Source organism: Cyprinodon tularosa, unplaced genomic scaffold (assembly GCF_016077235.1).
Source record: "Cyprinodon tularosa strain WSP-4 unplaced genomic scaffold, ASM1607723v1 ctg350, whole genome shotgun sequence".
Taxonomy (NCBI): Eukaryota; Metazoa; Chordata; class Actinopteri; order Cyprinodontiformes; family Cyprinodontidae; genus Cyprinodon; species Cyprinodon tularosa.
Genome location: NW_024039064.1, coordinates 162694 through 177848, shown reverse-complemented (window position 1 = coordinate 177848; position 15155 = coordinate 162694). Strand labels below are relative to the sequence as shown.

The 15155-nt window shown below is 36.0% G+C and overlaps 3 protein-coding genes across 4 annotated transcripts; 1 reads left to right on the top strand and 2 right to left on the bottom strand.

Annotated features, from left to right (window-relative positions):
- Nucleotides 1-3395: 3395 nt before the first annotated feature.
- On the bottom strand, nucleotides 3396-5050 carry mgst3a (microsomal glutathione S-transferase 3a). Of its 2 annotated transcripts, none has more exons than XM_038295128.1 (6): nucleotides 4892-5050; nucleotides 4460-4586; nucleotides 4254-4327; nucleotides 4084-4141; nucleotides 3882-3954; nucleotides 3396-3793 (listed from the first exon to the last, which is right to left on the bottom strand). In XM_038295128.1, the coding sequence occupies exons 2-6, from the start codon at nucleotides 4574-4576 to the stop codon at nucleotides 3654-3656; spliced, it is 462 nt and encodes a 153-aa protein (XP_038151056.1). In that variant the 5' UTR covers nucleotides 4577-4586; nucleotides 4892-5050; the 3' UTR covers nucleotides 3396-3653. The 2 variants fall into 2 exon arrangements, with proteins under 2 accessions (XP_038151056.1, XP_038151055.1); XM_038295127.1 differs by having other exon boundaries at nucleotides 4460-4595; nucleotides 4892-5028.
- Nucleotides 5051-7624: 2574 nt separating this feature from the next.
- LOC119789919 (tctex1 domain-containing protein 1-B-like) lies at nucleotides 7625-11436 on the top strand. Its single transcript, XM_038295113.1, has 5 exons — nucleotides 7625-7782; nucleotides 7959-8093; nucleotides 8226-8331; nucleotides 10245-10430; nucleotides 10512-11436. Exons 2-5 carry the CDS (start codon nucleotides 7990-7992, stop codon nucleotides 10713-10715), a joined length of 600 nt encoding a protein of 199 aa, XP_038151041.1. The 5' UTR covers nucleotides 7625-7782; nucleotides 7959-7989; the 3' UTR covers nucleotides 10716-11436.
- LOC119789930 (relaxin-3-like) lies at nucleotides 10797-11372 on the bottom strand. The gene is made up of 2 exons (XM_038295132.1): nucleotides 11129-11372; nucleotides 10797-11047 (listed from the first exon to the last, which is right to left on the bottom strand). Exons 1-2 carry the CDS (start codon nucleotides 11319-11321, stop codon nucleotides 10899-10901), a joined length of 342 nt encoding a protein of 113 aa, XP_038151060.1. The 5' UTR covers nucleotides 11322-11372; the 3' UTR covers nucleotides 10797-10898.
- Nucleotides 11437-15155: the final 3719 nt, after the last annotated feature.

Below are 15155 nucleotides of genomic sequence, written 5' to 3'. Positions count from 1 at the left end.
AGAGGCCGATGGTGGCCGCTGCCGGCAGAGCTTGCCATCGGAGAGGCCGATGGTGGCCGCTGTCGGCAGAGCTTGCCATCGGAGAGGCCGATGGTGGCCGCTGCCGGCAGAGCTTGCCATCGGAGAGGCCGATGGTGGCCGCTGTCGGCAGAGCTTGCCATCGGAGAGGCCGATGGTGGCCGCTGCCGGCAGAGCTTGCCATCGGAGAGGCCGATGGTGGCTGCTGCCGGCCGAGGCCACTTATTCGCAGATAAAGTACTCCGTTCCATCAAGTAAATGTGACATTATAAAAGTTTTAATGCAGTTTATTAAGCAATAACATCACAATAAAAAGAAACCCATAAAGAATACATTTTAATACAGGTTATTAAGCGATAACATCACAATATATAGCATATATATATATATATATATATATATAAAACAATCTAGTTAGAAGTACTATAAATAAGGCATTTGCCGAAAAACGGCAGGAAAAATACCCAAAAAATAATTAAATACCAAAGAAAAGTAATTAAAAAACTACATGACAAAATAATAGTTGCTCCGGCCAGTAATACGCCCGGCCCTGCTGCTTGGTCCTGCCACCTGGTCCGTGTCCCGTAAAAGTTCCAGAGACCGTCCGCACGAAGAACAAAATGGTGTAAATTGGCTGAAAACATTGTTCGATTAGCGTAAACTTAAGAAAAACAGCTTCAGTGCAATTCTTTCCATCTAAAATCGCCGCTGACTTTTCACGTGAAGCAGGAGGACTACAGCTTGAGCTGTTTGTACTACAAGTCAGGGTAATCGTGACGTCACATCCGGCCACTGGGACATTCCCTTTCCGTGTAGCCGTCTTCTGTTAATTTGTTTTTGGCTATGTAACTGTGTTTTGCCACTTGCAGTTTTGTCTTTGCACTTGTACAAGTGTTTCCGAACGGTCAATTTTTTTTTAGATGTAAATTTGTTTCCCTATAATGTATTTTTTTTTCTCTAAAATGAAACTTTCTCTCACCTAAAATCTAACTTATTTAAAATGTGAATTTGTTTCCTAAAATGTAAATTTGTTTTTAAAAATTTAAACTTTTTTTTTCAAAAATACATTTGTTTCATAAAATATTATTTTGTTTCTTCAAATGTTATTTTGTTTTTTATTTGTTAATGTGTTTTTGAATTGTAAATGTGTTTTTAAAAATTTAAACTTTTTTTTCAAAAATACATTTGTTTCATAAAATATAATTTTGTTTCTTCAAATTTTATTTTGTTTATTTGTTAATGTAAATTTGTTTGCTAAAATGTAAATTTGTTTTTAAAAATTTAAACTTTTTTTTTCAAAAATACATTTGTTTCACAAAATATAATTTTGTTTCTTCAAATGTTATTTTGTTTTTTATTTGTTAATGTGTTTTTGAATTGTAAATGTGTTTTGCACTTCTCAGCCACCGTACTTCTTATTCCTGATGACTTAAATCTTTCAACCAAACCTGAAATTTGTGGCATCTTTGCACAAATAACGTTTTTAATGTGAGAGAAGACTGCCCTCTAGTGGACATGGAAGATAATGTAGATTCATGCATAAAAACAAACACCTCAGGTCATTTAGTATTAAATATGACATATACATTGTATATACATATAAAATGTGATGAGGATGAGATGCTGTCCATACAGACCGATAAATTTCACTTGAGATGCTTTAGGTGACCAAATAGAAGTAAAGTGCACTTTCAAATCAAACTGCTGCCTTAAAGCTGCATGATGAAGAAACTCCATAAATAAAAAGATTTCCACTTTTCAGTATTAAGTCAAACACACCAGTAACCTCAAAATTAGTAAATTAGGGAATGTGAGAAGGTGTTTAATGTTGCAAAATAGATCCTGAGTATTGACGATTGTTCCTTAGATTGAATGTTAAATGTGCCGAAGCTCCTTGAGAAATAAACCTGCCATAAAAATCTAAGTGCTGTCAGCATATGAGAAGTTTTTTAACCTTGATGAGTTTTTTTTCCGTGTCTGTTTCTGTTAAAGTGCCATAAACTTCCTGGATTCAAGCGTGTTTAGCAAAAAGCATTCATACCTGTTTAACTTTTTTCTCATTTTGTCATGCTGCAAACCACAAACGGTAAAACACAAACCGGCAAAAATTAGACAAAAGAAAGGATTCAGTGCGCTTTAATTCCTTTAAATAAAGTCAAGTAAGTAAATAAAACCCAGATCAACTTAATTTACAAGTGATCTCTTTAGTAGTTAAGGATGAAAAACATTCAAAGCTTAGAACATCTATCTTAGTGTTGTTACTGAAAACTTCCTCTGAAAATCAACATACGGTACTATGACCTTACTCCAGATCTATGGCTGCCAACCCAAGCTAACAGGTCAGGCAAAAATAGTGTTATCAGAGAAAGTACCAAGAGATCCATAATGCTTGAGGAGCACCAAATATCCACAGCTTTACTATTTCCCATGCACTTCTCAAATCTGGCTTTTTTATGGCAGTGGAAGAAAAAAAGCCATTAGAGTCTTAGTTCAAGGCAATGCAGGTGATACAACAAACATGCTCTGGTCAGATGAGACCAAATTTAAACATTCCTGCTTACCTGCAAAAAATCTGCATGCAAAAAAAAAAGTTACCCTGAACACCCTCTGTGAAGGGGAAACATGGTGGTGGCAGCATCATGCTGTGGGAGTTATGGTCAGAGTAGAACAGTGATCCCATAATAATCCAAAGCAAACTGAAAATATGTGGCCTAAAAAAAAAAAAAGACGTTTGAAGGTGCTCTATATCCTGTTTTAGTGCCCTGGAGCAATTTTGCAGGTGTAAATCTTGCAAACTTTGACAAACATGACTAGTCATGTGAAACAGAAATCTCAGTTTATAGGTGTATATATTATCTTTGTGGTTTAAACATGAAAGCATGTGAAAAAGTTGAAGAGGTGTGAATCACAAGGTTCTATACCAGAGTTTGGGCCCCACTTTGTTTTACTGCCACTAAGGATTGTAAATGTTGAAATAACTGAATGATTACATGATTACATGTTTAGTAATTAAAAAAAGGAAACCAAAGATAAGCCTACTGCTTTTCTTTTTTTACCTAGTACAAACTGCTTTGATCCAGTCCGAGCTGTGACAAAGATTTATAACTACCTTAATGAATTATTACTCTTACCTGATCAGACATGTTGGACTTTAAACATTTACTTAATAGAAAAAAAAGCTACTCCCCATAAACACACCCATGTCACACACACCCTTACATTCAATGCAACACCTTAGTATACTCCTTTTGAATAATAACCCTCATTAGGCTGACTTTAGTGCAGTTAAGTTCAAAAGAAAAAAGAAGAAATTTTGCACATTGCAATAATCACAGAAAATTATTAATTTGTGAGCTTCACAAATGCAAATGGAGATCACGTTGTGACAAAGACGTTTATCTTTATTGCAAAAATTACACATTAGAAGCCATACAACTACAGCCATTGTAATAAAAATAGTGATATAATAGGAGTGGAGTTCTCAAAGAAACCAGTCCAGTTACGTTCAAGCATTAACTTAACCTGTTATGCAGGTCAGAGTTGAGCATATATGCTGCAGGATATACAGCATTATTCTACATGAAGTTAGTGTGATTGGAATAAAAAGGCTTGTGATGCTTCTCTCTTCATCCTCATTAGTGGCAGGATGCACCACGGAACCCCAGGCGTGGCAGTCCTGTCCAGCCCAGCAGATGACGACCATAGTTCAAAGTGGTCAGCATCATCCCCATTAAAGCCAGAGTGCCAAACATGCCCCTCCTTCTTTTATCTGGATCTGATCATTAAAAGGATAGATCATTTTAGCACAATCAATTATTTATTTTTTAAGTGAGTGAAAGGATTTCTGTACAGCTTCATCTTACCCCCTGTGGAGTATCCATGAGCAAACACCTCTCTGCCAACAATCCACAGAAGTCCAAGCCCACTTACTAGACGCTGTGAAAGAAACATGCAAACATCCAGAGGGACATGCTTTAACTGCTGAGATCTGATCCAGGGTCCGTCTTATAGAACCCTTATGAGGTTGGGGGGTAACTGTAGTGTGAAGTAAAACAAGTAACTTACAGGTCTGTGCAAACCACCAACAGCCAGGCAGAAGAGGAAGGCCGGGTACATCTCTAGCCTGTTGAAAGGTGATAAGAGCTTTTTAACCTTCACCTGCTTTTTTTTTTTCTTCCTGAATCAATGGCAGGTGTGTGCAGGGCAAGGCTGCTCTGATGGCAACTGATACCTACGTGTTCTGGTGTGCACGCTGGATGCAGTTAAAGATGTTTCCATTTTCTGGATCATTGCTGTACATCTGTGGGTACTGGAAGAGATTATATCAGAATCAGAATCAGAAATACTTTAATAATCCCAGAGGGAAATTACTTATGTGTAAGATTAAACCTTTTTTTTTGAAACAGCAAGGTAACAAAGAAGTGAGGTCACCCAAACTCACCGGGACGTTGTACTTCTTGCGGGCTTTTCCCACTTTGATGCCCAGGTGTCCGATCATGATCATGCTGGCAACGCCAGTGAGCACAACGAACCCATACTCCTTAGAAAGCGCACCCATTTTGGAAAACCTGAAAGAACCCAAAAATAAAATAAAAAATAGAGTTAAAAACTAAATGCAAGTTGCCAACATTTGAGGCTTATTTTTTTAGATTTAGAATAATTTATGAAAAAAAGACGCAAAGCAGGTCTGTAGGCAATGAAAAGGCGCAAGTGGGCAGAAAATGAAAGTGGACAGAAGGCTGGAGGCGAAGAAAATGACTGAGCAAGGACGAATGGGAGGCGGAAGGTCAAATGAGAACAGGAGCAGAAACAGAAATGAGTTTAGAAGCTTTTACCTGAAGCAATGAGCGTCTAATAAAAAGGAGAATGTTACCTGAAAGCTGTGAGGCAGGCTGGCTGATCTGACCCTGACGCAGAGATGCAGCGGTGAAGGAGCTTGGAAACTTTCGCTTTACGCACAGTTTCCGCGTTTCTACGTGTTTACGTAACAAGTTTCCACGTCTGGGTGCAGAAATTTTTACTTTATGGATTCTAAATTTTTATTCTTTGGTTATGTATGGTGCAGTGATTTGATATAAGATTTCATTAATTAAAAAGAAAATAACATTTAAAAAGGAGCGTGTTTTGTGGTTTATTTAATGGTGGCGCAGAGATCAGGATGGTGCGGACTTTGATCCTTATCCTACCTTTTTTTTTTTTTTTCCCAGAAACGCTTTTTAAAAAAAGAAGATAAATTAATTGACTGAGTTTATTGATCTCACAGTGGAGAAATGTACTCGTTATATCAGCTCAAATAATAAAAGTAGAAGAATGTGCCAAAAGAAGAAAAAGGTGCATGTTGTATATATATATATATATATATATATATATATATATATATATATATATATATATATATATATATATATATATATATATATATATATATATATATATATATACAGTATATACAGTGCGTCCACATATGACAGCTTTTTTTAAATAGTAGGATTATTTTACAAGGTTATTGCACAGGGTGTTTACATGGGGTATTTATATAGATGGATATTATTATATATAGTTGTTGCACTGGGTGTCAAATATCTGTAATAATCCAGAAAAATCTGCTCATCTGTTTTGGAACTGGTAATTTATCAAGTCCTTTTGGCATGACACATTTTGCTTAATTAAATTAGATAAATATTTCATTTTATTCTGGAAGAATATACCGTTTGTTATTAAAGAAAACTGTAAAATTAGATATGTTATATATAATTCTTCTAATTATTTCTGTGGCCAGGTTTTTCTAATACATAAAGGTAAACTTAGAGGTACTAAACTGTCATTACTACCTTTAAAAATGAACAACACATCCTCTCGATACAATTTTATACTTATTTATAAAGCAATTACCCCATAGCAATTAAATGCATGACTATAGCCTGCTTGATTTTATACTTATGTTGTGTATCTTCACTTTGTACAAAACGAAGAAATGTATTTGAATGAAAAACCTCTCAATATTGTAGCCAACAACAATATTTGATAGATAGAAATTATTCAATTGTTTTTTAATTAAATTCAAATTCAACTCAAAAATACTTTATTAATACCAGCTAAACTGTGGAATGCCATCTAAACATTAGGACTTAGGTATCTGTTCATAATAAGATCTCTCTTCTCCCACTCTGCAGAATCTGTTAGTTGAATCTCTAACATTCTGCTCTCTCTGCTTTTTCTCAAAGTATTTTCGCCTCAGCCGCTCTTGTTTGGCTGTGACTCCATCCTGGAGAGAAATATCAGCTGTGCTGCTGCCCAGAGGTATAGCCAAAATTGTTTATAAGGGTGGCCAGGTAATAACCAATGTTCACTGAGGGGTGGCCGAAAGCGGATAGGCACCAAAACCTCAGGGTCAATCTACTCTGTTCCAACAGGAAAATGAACCAACAAAACATCCATATTTTCTAAATAAAGACTAACTATACTTTCTTAAAGCCTTTGCTAACAAAAACGCATATATTCGCCAGATAAAACTCCGTTTTGAGTTCTGGGGTGTAAATCAATCTTCATTGTCATTACTTACCTACTTTTATCAATAAACATTCTGCATAAAATTTATATTTACAAGCACTAATATTTACATAAATTGATGATTTGATAAGTTTTTATTAAAATTGTTATTTATGTTTGATTTCACTGAAAACCCCTAGATGACTTGCAGAGACACATAATTTTCTCTTTACCCCCTAAAACACCAAATCTAGTTCTGAAAAGAGCATGAATTCTGTATTTATCATCTTTGATGTTAGTATATTGATGTGTATAATTAACCAAAAAAAAAAAAATAATGTTTTGAGTATTCAACTTCAGAGTATTACTGCTGCCACCATCTGTATTAGAGGAAAAAAATGGTTGGGGTGGCCAATGATTGGCCTGGTCCCCCATCTAGCTCCGGCCCTGCTGCTGCCATCAACATCTTTGTTTATAGATGTTGGAGATCAGCCTGTTTTCCAGTGTAGTCCTGTTTCTTTGACTGTGACTGGCTGGATGTGCTCTCTTCATCCTCTGACATGTGAGCTGGCTCGGAGCTCGTCTGCCTGGCTGTGTGTTTCCTGGACGGGGCACCTTTTACAGCTGCTTTTTGTATCTCTTCTTCTGTCACCTTGAACCCCAGTCGGCCTCGGCAGATGGCTGCTCACACTGAGCCTGGTTCTACTGGAGGTTTATTCCTGTTAAAAGGCAGTTCTTCCTCTCCACTGTCGCTACAAGCATGCTTAGTTTGAGGGATTGCTTTGAGTCAATGAGTCGATGCAATTAACTGGTTTTATTTAGATAGAAAACTTTGAATCAATTTGACTGGATGATTTGGTGAAATCTAAAGTGCCTTGAGATGACAGATGTTGTGAATTGGCGGTATAGAAATGAACTGAAAAGATACTTTCTCATAGTAATGAGATAATATCTCATTATAATGGGACAGTATCTCATCATTATGAAATAGCTGGTGGGTTTTTTTTTTATCACAGTGGCGGAAATGGGCTTCTATACCGCAATGAAACACGAATACATGAAATAAACTCCAAGAACACAGGCAGCTTCCGCCGTCCTGACTCCTCCCACTGAGGAATCATGGTTGCTATGACTACCGTAGCGTCTTCACGTAAGGACAATCATTTTAATCGGCTAGTATTAGCCTACTCTACATGCTGTAAATATTCAAACTATTACATTTGAGATCGTGTGTGAAGTTTGAAGAGGATATAGCCTTGGATACGAGCCACTGAGGTTAGCTGCGGCCTCAAGATTGTTTGTTTTTCACTTTACTATCGGGATAAGTTTTTCTTGTATTTTTTTTTTTCAAGAGCTTATCGGGATGTTTTTGCTTAAATTCAAAACAATGTGCAAATAACGTGTTCAGAGCCGCGGCTCTGAATCAGCTTCATCTTGCTTCGTTTTAATAGTAATTTTCCAGGTTAATCTGATGAAGAAGTGATGGCGGATCTACTTAGAGACAAACGAGAGAAACAAGAAAAGAAAGTTGATAAAATGCCTGCAGATGGAACCAGGGACAAAGAAAAAGCCGGTGGAACTGAGGAGTAAAGTTTAACCATGTGTTTTTGCTCATTTTAACTCTTTATCAGTTTTTTTTTTTATCATAATTGATTCACCAATCTCACATTGTTCTCTCTTTCTTTTTTCCATCATCTTTAACCGATGGTGATGCTCAGCCCTATGATCACTGCTTATGGTTTGGATGAGCAAGGGAACCATGAAGATTTCCATGCTGCAGAGATGGATCCCACCCATCAACTGGGTAAATTAACCCATCACTGGGTAAAATAATTTAACTATGTGGAGATCATCTTCTGGAATAGATTAGAATAAAATAGAACAGAAAAACCCTTTATTTTCCCACAAAGGGGAAAATTCTGGAAATATGTGGCCTTAAAAAATGTGTGGCCTTAAAAAAAAGTCACACATATATGGACCTTAGGAAAATGTATAAGAATAACATATTAGTGAAGAGTTAAAAGATAAACAATAAAATACTGTACTATTAAGTGCTTTAACAGTATAAAAACTGAGCACCTGGAGAATAACTATTCTATTTATGATAATCAGAAATAGCAAATTTATTACAGCTTAACAACTTGAAGTCTGCTTTTCATATGGTGGCTAACTGTGATAGCAGCAATTAGAAGAATATGAATATTTTAAGATATCAACCTTTTTAATCCATGTACAGATTGAGCCACATTCAGGGAAACTCATTAGAACCAGCTACACTTTAAAAAGAAACAGTTAAATTTACATTAATTTGTGTACATGGGTAAATAATTTCTGCTAAAAAAGGTATATATATATAAATTTTATGTATGTATATGTTCCGCGTTTTGCACCATATTTATTTATTTATTTATTTAGCACTGCACTGAACCTTTCCATATCAATGCATTTTGCACCATGCCTTAAAACTGGCTTTCCTTTTCTCCTACACCGTTTACATTCTTCATCCCTGTTGCACTTTATAAATGGTAATATTCATTTCACTGTCGGAAAGCTATATGCATTGAAATTTCATTTTGTAAACACTCTGTGTTTACTAAATGACAATAAAGTTTGTTTAAGTCTCCGTCTTTTAGTAGAAATAATTCAAATTTACCAGCTAAAAAAATCAACGACCGGTTTGGTCTCTAGGTTAAAACAAAATAAACAAAACAAAACAAAAAATATAAGATAAGGTTTGCAATTAAGATATAAATGGTTTGTAAAATAATAAAAAAAATATTTTAAACTGTTAGGAAAAAAGGTAAAATATTATGTGTATTACACTGTAAAAAAAAAAGCATATAGGTAACAATTTTTAAAATGTTTATTAGTAAAATGTATGTTAATGTAAGTTTAATAGCAATAAAAATCTTGCAGAAATTGGGTAACGTCTACTTAATATTTCCATACTACAATATGACCCTAAAACATTTTCCATATAGAAAGGTGATAGTCTGGGATCAAATCTATGTCCTTGTTCCTGCAAGGCATTAGCATTACCACCGTCTAGTTTACCATTCTTGACTCTTCAACAGTAAGATAAACTGGTCTGCACTTTATAACTGAATCTAAATCAAAACAGTAGTGAAAAGTTATAATATCAAAAATACAGACTTGAATGAACTGAAAAATATTTACTTGTTGCAAAAGGCAGTCCTGTTCTGACTGGTGCAGACTTTTAAATTCATTTTATTAGATATTTTTATCATGCATTTGCTACTGTTAACATGAGGTCAAGATAGGATTTACCTACTTTAATCAAGCTAATTTGTTACTTATAATGTAAAGATTTGCATGGATTTTATTTATTATCCATCACTTTCAGGGTTAAGCTTCTCTTGCTAACAGGGTGGATTTTTTTTTTTTTATGCAACTGAAACTATATTTTTTAACATAAAAAAAACACATGTAGAAAACCCATATAAACATGTCACCTCTGCTGTTCTTTAATGATAAAGCTGAATGATCTTGGACTAAATTAATGCTTGCAACCAACGCTGAGGACTACTTTTAAACAGGATTGCTCTCTACAAGATGTTGATGATTGTAGGAATGTATTATTATTGGTAATTATGTTTGCAGTATAATTAAATTTAATTAATCTTTATTTAAAATTTAACAGATTTATTTCCCGATATCTAACACCATCCATTAGATAGCATTACAATTCTGTGATATTTTATGTTCTCACCGTTAAGTGCCTTGGTATCCATAACATAAGAAGCATTTTTGTGTTTGTGTGTGTTTGTGTGCACACAGGTCCCTCTAAACCGTTTCCCGTCACTGACGTCTTAAAAATACTGAAGGAAGAAATCGACAACAAGCTTCAAGGAGAAAAATATGAAGTACAGCGCAGTCGAGAACTGACCCTAACTCTCTGTGAAGTAGGTGAAAATTAAGGGAAGTCTTTTAAATTCTACCTGAACATCTGCTAAATCAGAAAACCTCTTTTTGATCCGTTGAAGGTGATAAAGAACCGTGTGAAGCAGCTTCAGATCCCCAGATACAGAATTGTGGTCAAAGTCCACATCGGCCAGATCATCGGGCAGGGGATACAAACCAGAAGCGGCTTTCTGTGGGACCCGTCCACCGACACCTTCGCATCTCACTCCTTTCAAAACGATTCTCTGTTCTGCTGTGCCGCTGTATTCGCCGTCTATTTTGAGTAACTCACAGGAAATCTGTCATTCGTCAGTAATTTGTTTCTCTTGGTTAAATTGTGAAAATTAAAGAAGAACTTAGGACAAACATTCATGATGCTTTTTTAATTCTCTGCTTAGAAAGGTAAATCATAGAATTACAGAAACCTTTTTGGACTCAAATGTTGACATTTTAGAGCGACAGCGTCCTCTCTAGCACAGCATGGACAGCTCACTTCTTCTGCAGCCTTTTTGACAGCATGTTGTTATCAGAGCTTGGTCCTGGTCCCTCCGATGATAATCCACTGGAGCATCACTTGCCTTCAGGAAGTCTGTCTCTTCTTGGTTTTCTGCCCCAAAAACTGTTGAAGAACAGAAATAAATCAAAGTTAAAGTTTAGATCTGAGCTAAAACATCAGTTTATCAAGCTGATTGTCACGTACCGTCTGGCAAGAACCCCGTCTCCTCCAGCTGTCTTCTCCATCTGGACGCCCCACAGGTGAACACCAAAGCTCGCACCAGGGCCCGGCCACAGAGCCTCAGCGAGTTCCTCTTCTCCTGAGCCTGAACGTGTGCCGCACACAGCACGCAGAGCAATACAGCGGCAAGCTGGAGCGATGATCTCATGTTGTTCATCTTCAGTCTACACCTGTCCTGGCCAGCCGTTATAAATACAGCCTCCACCAAGCCTTCCTCTGTAAAAAAAACATTTGTTATCTTTGGAAATCATCTTGTGCTTTTACCAAGCGGATGTCACTTTGGTGATTTGGGACATGTGTGGGAATCTAGGCTGCTGTAAAGATGACTGATAAGCTGAGAAGAGCCGTTTTACATCTGAAATGCTGAGGTTTTACAGCCAGGGATTTAGCTGACAGTCAGCAAATGGGTTGCTTTAGATATCCATCCAGCAACAAATAGAGGTGATTGCTTTCCACATAGCAACAAAGTGAGATTCATGTGGCTATTATGAAGAGGAAGAAAACATGCAAACATCCATAGATGAACTTGTCAGATTACACTATCATAAAGGAGACCTTTTCAACCGCACTGCCTGGTATATATATATAAATAAATATATATAAATGTTATTACATTTTATCTTCCTATTGCAATAAACTTCATTTCTAACTTGATGAGTATTTTACGTTCACAAGGAAGTCAGGCAAAGTATGGCTATGTGTGTTTAAAGCTTAGAATTAATTTTAACTTTATCTTTCATTTATTTATAACTACTTCTGGGAAATTCTGTTTCCAGTAGCTTATATAGAGTACAAACAGTTAGGGCAAAATGCCATTAAAGATACAAATACAACAGACAATATAAAAAGAGTGTATATAGTACCAAAAAAACATTAAAAAAAAGTTGTAATGTCCTGGAATACGCTTTCCTTAGATATAAAGAGAGCTAAGGGATGAATACATAGTAGTTGACTTGGGTTATTGCACTTGCACTACAGAAATTTATTGACAATTTAATAGGTGAAAATTAAAAAGACTACACAGTAGTTGACCTGGATTATTGCACTATGCACTAAGCTATATGACTATCTGGGTAGCAACATCCCAAACTTTATTTATCATACAAAAAAGTGTTTAAACCCTTGTTTAAAAATGGAAATTGTCCAGCACTGCTGCTTAGCAATCAAGCTGTAGCCTACTCTTCCATCTGGGGTGACAGGCAGGACAGAGTTAGAAATAAAGAATAGGTAAATATGCTGATGATAACTCAGGAGAAGCTGCGGAGGTCAGCAGCTCAAGTAGGACAATCTATTTACAAGAACACTAGTGTGATTATTTTATATACCAAAATCTCTGAACTCTGTGGAATATGGGGAGGCAGGAAGCCATTACTTTGAAAATATTTTAAAGCCATAGGAAACAGAACAAAAAAGCAAAGTAATGCACCACGGCAAAATAACCCCTCACACCCCCACCATGCATTTAATGCAGATCCAGCAGATTCCAAAACAGCTTCTTCCCCACTGCCATTAGACTGCTGAATGTTGAAAAAGAAAAGAAAAAAAATAAAGCTGAAAAAACTGTAAATCATATCACAGTCTCTGCATCAAACTGGACCATATGAAATGTGTTTTTTTGCACCGTGTTTTTTTTCTCCAGTGTTTACATTCGATCGCTGCTGCACTTTAAGAAAATGGAATTGGCATGAGAGCTGTACAAACCGAAATTTCATTTCATCTAAGTCTAAGAATAAGAAATAAGACCAAAATTCAGCTTTCCGACCTACATGTAAACTAGCCTCGTGAGACCATCCTGAACTCGCGAGCTTTCAAGGTTTCACTTGCAGATCAGTCTGGAGACTCTCCGTTAAAGAAAATTTGGAGCCGTTCACCAAACAAACGTCCAATCAGCGTTGGCTTTAAGGCGGGTTGAGGTGTGACGCAACGAGAAGCGCGACAGTTCAGTCTAAAGAACATGGCGGCTTCAGCCGATGAAACTAGCGTTAGCGTGGCTATCGAGCAAGTTTTATCAAAATTACAGAGTATTTCTTCACTGAAAGAAGAGCAAAACACTGCTCTGGAGGCTTTTCTCAGAGGAAAAGATGTTTTTGCTCTTCTCCCGACTGGTTTCGGCAAGAGTTTGATGCATCAATTGGCTCCTCTTTGTCGTCGCTAAGTTAGTACGTCATACGCTTCGTTGATCTGATTGGTTTATTTGGCCCGTCTATCACCAACATAGGCCAATCAGCTAACCAGTATTTTCGCCCCTTCCCAAAATTACTTCAACGGAAGATTTCCAGATAGATATGTGTAGCAAATCCATCTGGCGGAGTCAGGTTACATGTAAACTACCATTTGTTGAGAAAAAACAACACGTTTCATCACCCTGATCACATAAACATGATGTGAACAACAAGGGATTATTGATTCTTCAGGATGAGATAGAGGCTAACCAGATGAACAGCAACCCTGAATATTTAACCAGAGAATGTGTTATAATAGCAGGTCCAGCAGATTCCATAACAGCTTCTTCTGCACTGCCATTAGACTGCTGAATGTTGTATAAAATGGGGTTTAAAAAAAAAAGCGCTGAATGTTGAAAACTGTATATCACATACCAGTTTGTTTACATTTTATCACTGCTGCACTTAAAAAATGGAAATGTCTTGAGAGCTGTACTGAACAATTTTTTATTTTTTTTTGTATACACTGTGTGTACAAAATGACAGTTAAATCTGTCTAAGTCTAACATGCAATAAACCTGAGAACTTGTGGTATCATCTAATCTGCAAGTGGTTCTGCGTCTGCTCTGCATCAAAAGATGGTTCTACATTTCTACTGAAGGCCGCTCAGATTTTTTAATTTTTTTAGGAATAGTTAATAATAATAATAATGAATTTTATTTGTAGCGCACTTTACATTTGAATTCAAATCTCAAAGTGCTACAGTTCAAAAAGAGAAGATCAAAACAAAGGTTAAAAGACCATAACATTAAAACAGAGTAAAAGACAATCATTAAAATCAAAAAATTTGAAGGCATACGTAGCCTATTATAAAGTCTAAAAATTAGCAATTGAAAGCATTTCTAAAAAGGAAAGTTTTCAATCCTTTCTTAAAACAGTCCACCATCTGTGGGGCCCTAAGGTGGTCTGGGAGGGCATTCCACAGACGGGGAACTGCGGCTAATATATATACTTTGCAATTGTGAACAACTATACAGTAAATTCTGCAGTGTTAAAGTAACACTTTAAAAGTGCATTTAGTCCCACTTTGAATTAGTGTTAAATCAGAACGCTACATAGTGTATATTTTACACCAGTTGTTGTTGTAATAACTCTAAAAGAGTCAATGTACATTGACACTTCATATTTAACACTGCGTAGGCTGAATTTACAGCCTCTTTTTTTCTTAAAGTCAAAAGCTTTTTCATATGGATTTGTGACAAAATACAATTTAGGGTGTGAATAATAAAGTAACAATTAATCAATAATTAAAAAAACGTTTCAAACTAATTTTTTATACCTCTATATTTTTACTTTTTTAAAGTAGTCAGGTCATTCTTCCAAGTTAAAAATCGGTTTTTTTTTAGAACCGGCTTTTACTGTTAAAGTTAAACTGTTAACTGAGGTATTATTAGTTTAAGTTTATGGTCTGACTGTTTTATTGGCTTCAGTACCTGCTTTTATCTTATTTTTATCCATCCACTTGCTTTTTTTTTTTTTGCTTTGATTTTGCTATTTTACTGATTCATTCATGTAAAACATTGAATTGCCTAGATTCAAACAAATTTTCATTGATATCATTTTATCACATCAAGCTGCTGTTCCAGATCTACGTGCTCATAAGCACGAGCAGCAAGCGCGTTTATCAGATGAGCGCGTAATCCGGAGGTTCACTCTCTCTGCACTGATTTATTTACAGATGAAAAGCTGTATTTGAGCAACTTTATAATGACTTCCACACCAATGAATTCGGGTTATTTAACAATGAATACTAACTGCACCCCTAAATA

What these genes read in the sequence shown, in the direction of transcription:
- mgst3a (XM_038295128.1), bottom strand. Translation starts at nt 4,576, where the DNA reads ATGGGTGCGCTTTCTAAGGAGTATGGGTTCGTTGTGCTCACTGGCGTT. An exon ending in CAGCGTGCACACCAGAACAC is followed by an intron (nt 4,142 to 4,253) that starts GTAGGTATCAGT and finishes ACCTTTCAACAG; the next exon opens with GCTAGAGATGTACCCGGCCT. An exon ending in TCATGGATACTCCACAGGGG is followed by an intron (nt 3,794 to 3,881) that starts GTAAGATGAAGC and finishes TTTAATGATCAG; the next exon opens with ATCCAGATAAAAGAAGGAGG.
- LOC119789919 (XM_038295113.1), top strand. Translation starts at nt 7,990, where the DNA reads ATGGCGGATCTACTTAGAGACAAACGAGAGAAACAAGAAAAGAAAGTT. An exon ending in AAAGCCGGTGGAACTGAGGA is followed by an intron (nt 8,094 to 8,225) that starts GTAAAGTTTAAC and finishes GGTGATGCTCAG; the next exon opens with CCCTATGATCACTGCTTATG. An exon ending in TGACCCTAACTCTCTGTGAA is followed by an intron (nt 10,431 to 10,511) that starts GTAGGTGAAAAT and finishes GATCCGTTGAAG; the next exon opens with GTGATAAAGAACCGTGTGAA.
- LOC119789930 (XM_038295132.1), bottom strand. Translation starts at nt 11,321, where the DNA reads ATGAACAACATGAGATCATCGCTCCAGCTTGCCGCTGTATTGCTCTGC. An exon ending in GACGGGGTTCTTGCCAGACG is followed by an intron (nt 11,048 to 11,128) that starts GTACGTGACAAT and finishes GTTCTTCAACAG; the next exon opens with TTTTTGGGGCAGAAAACCAA.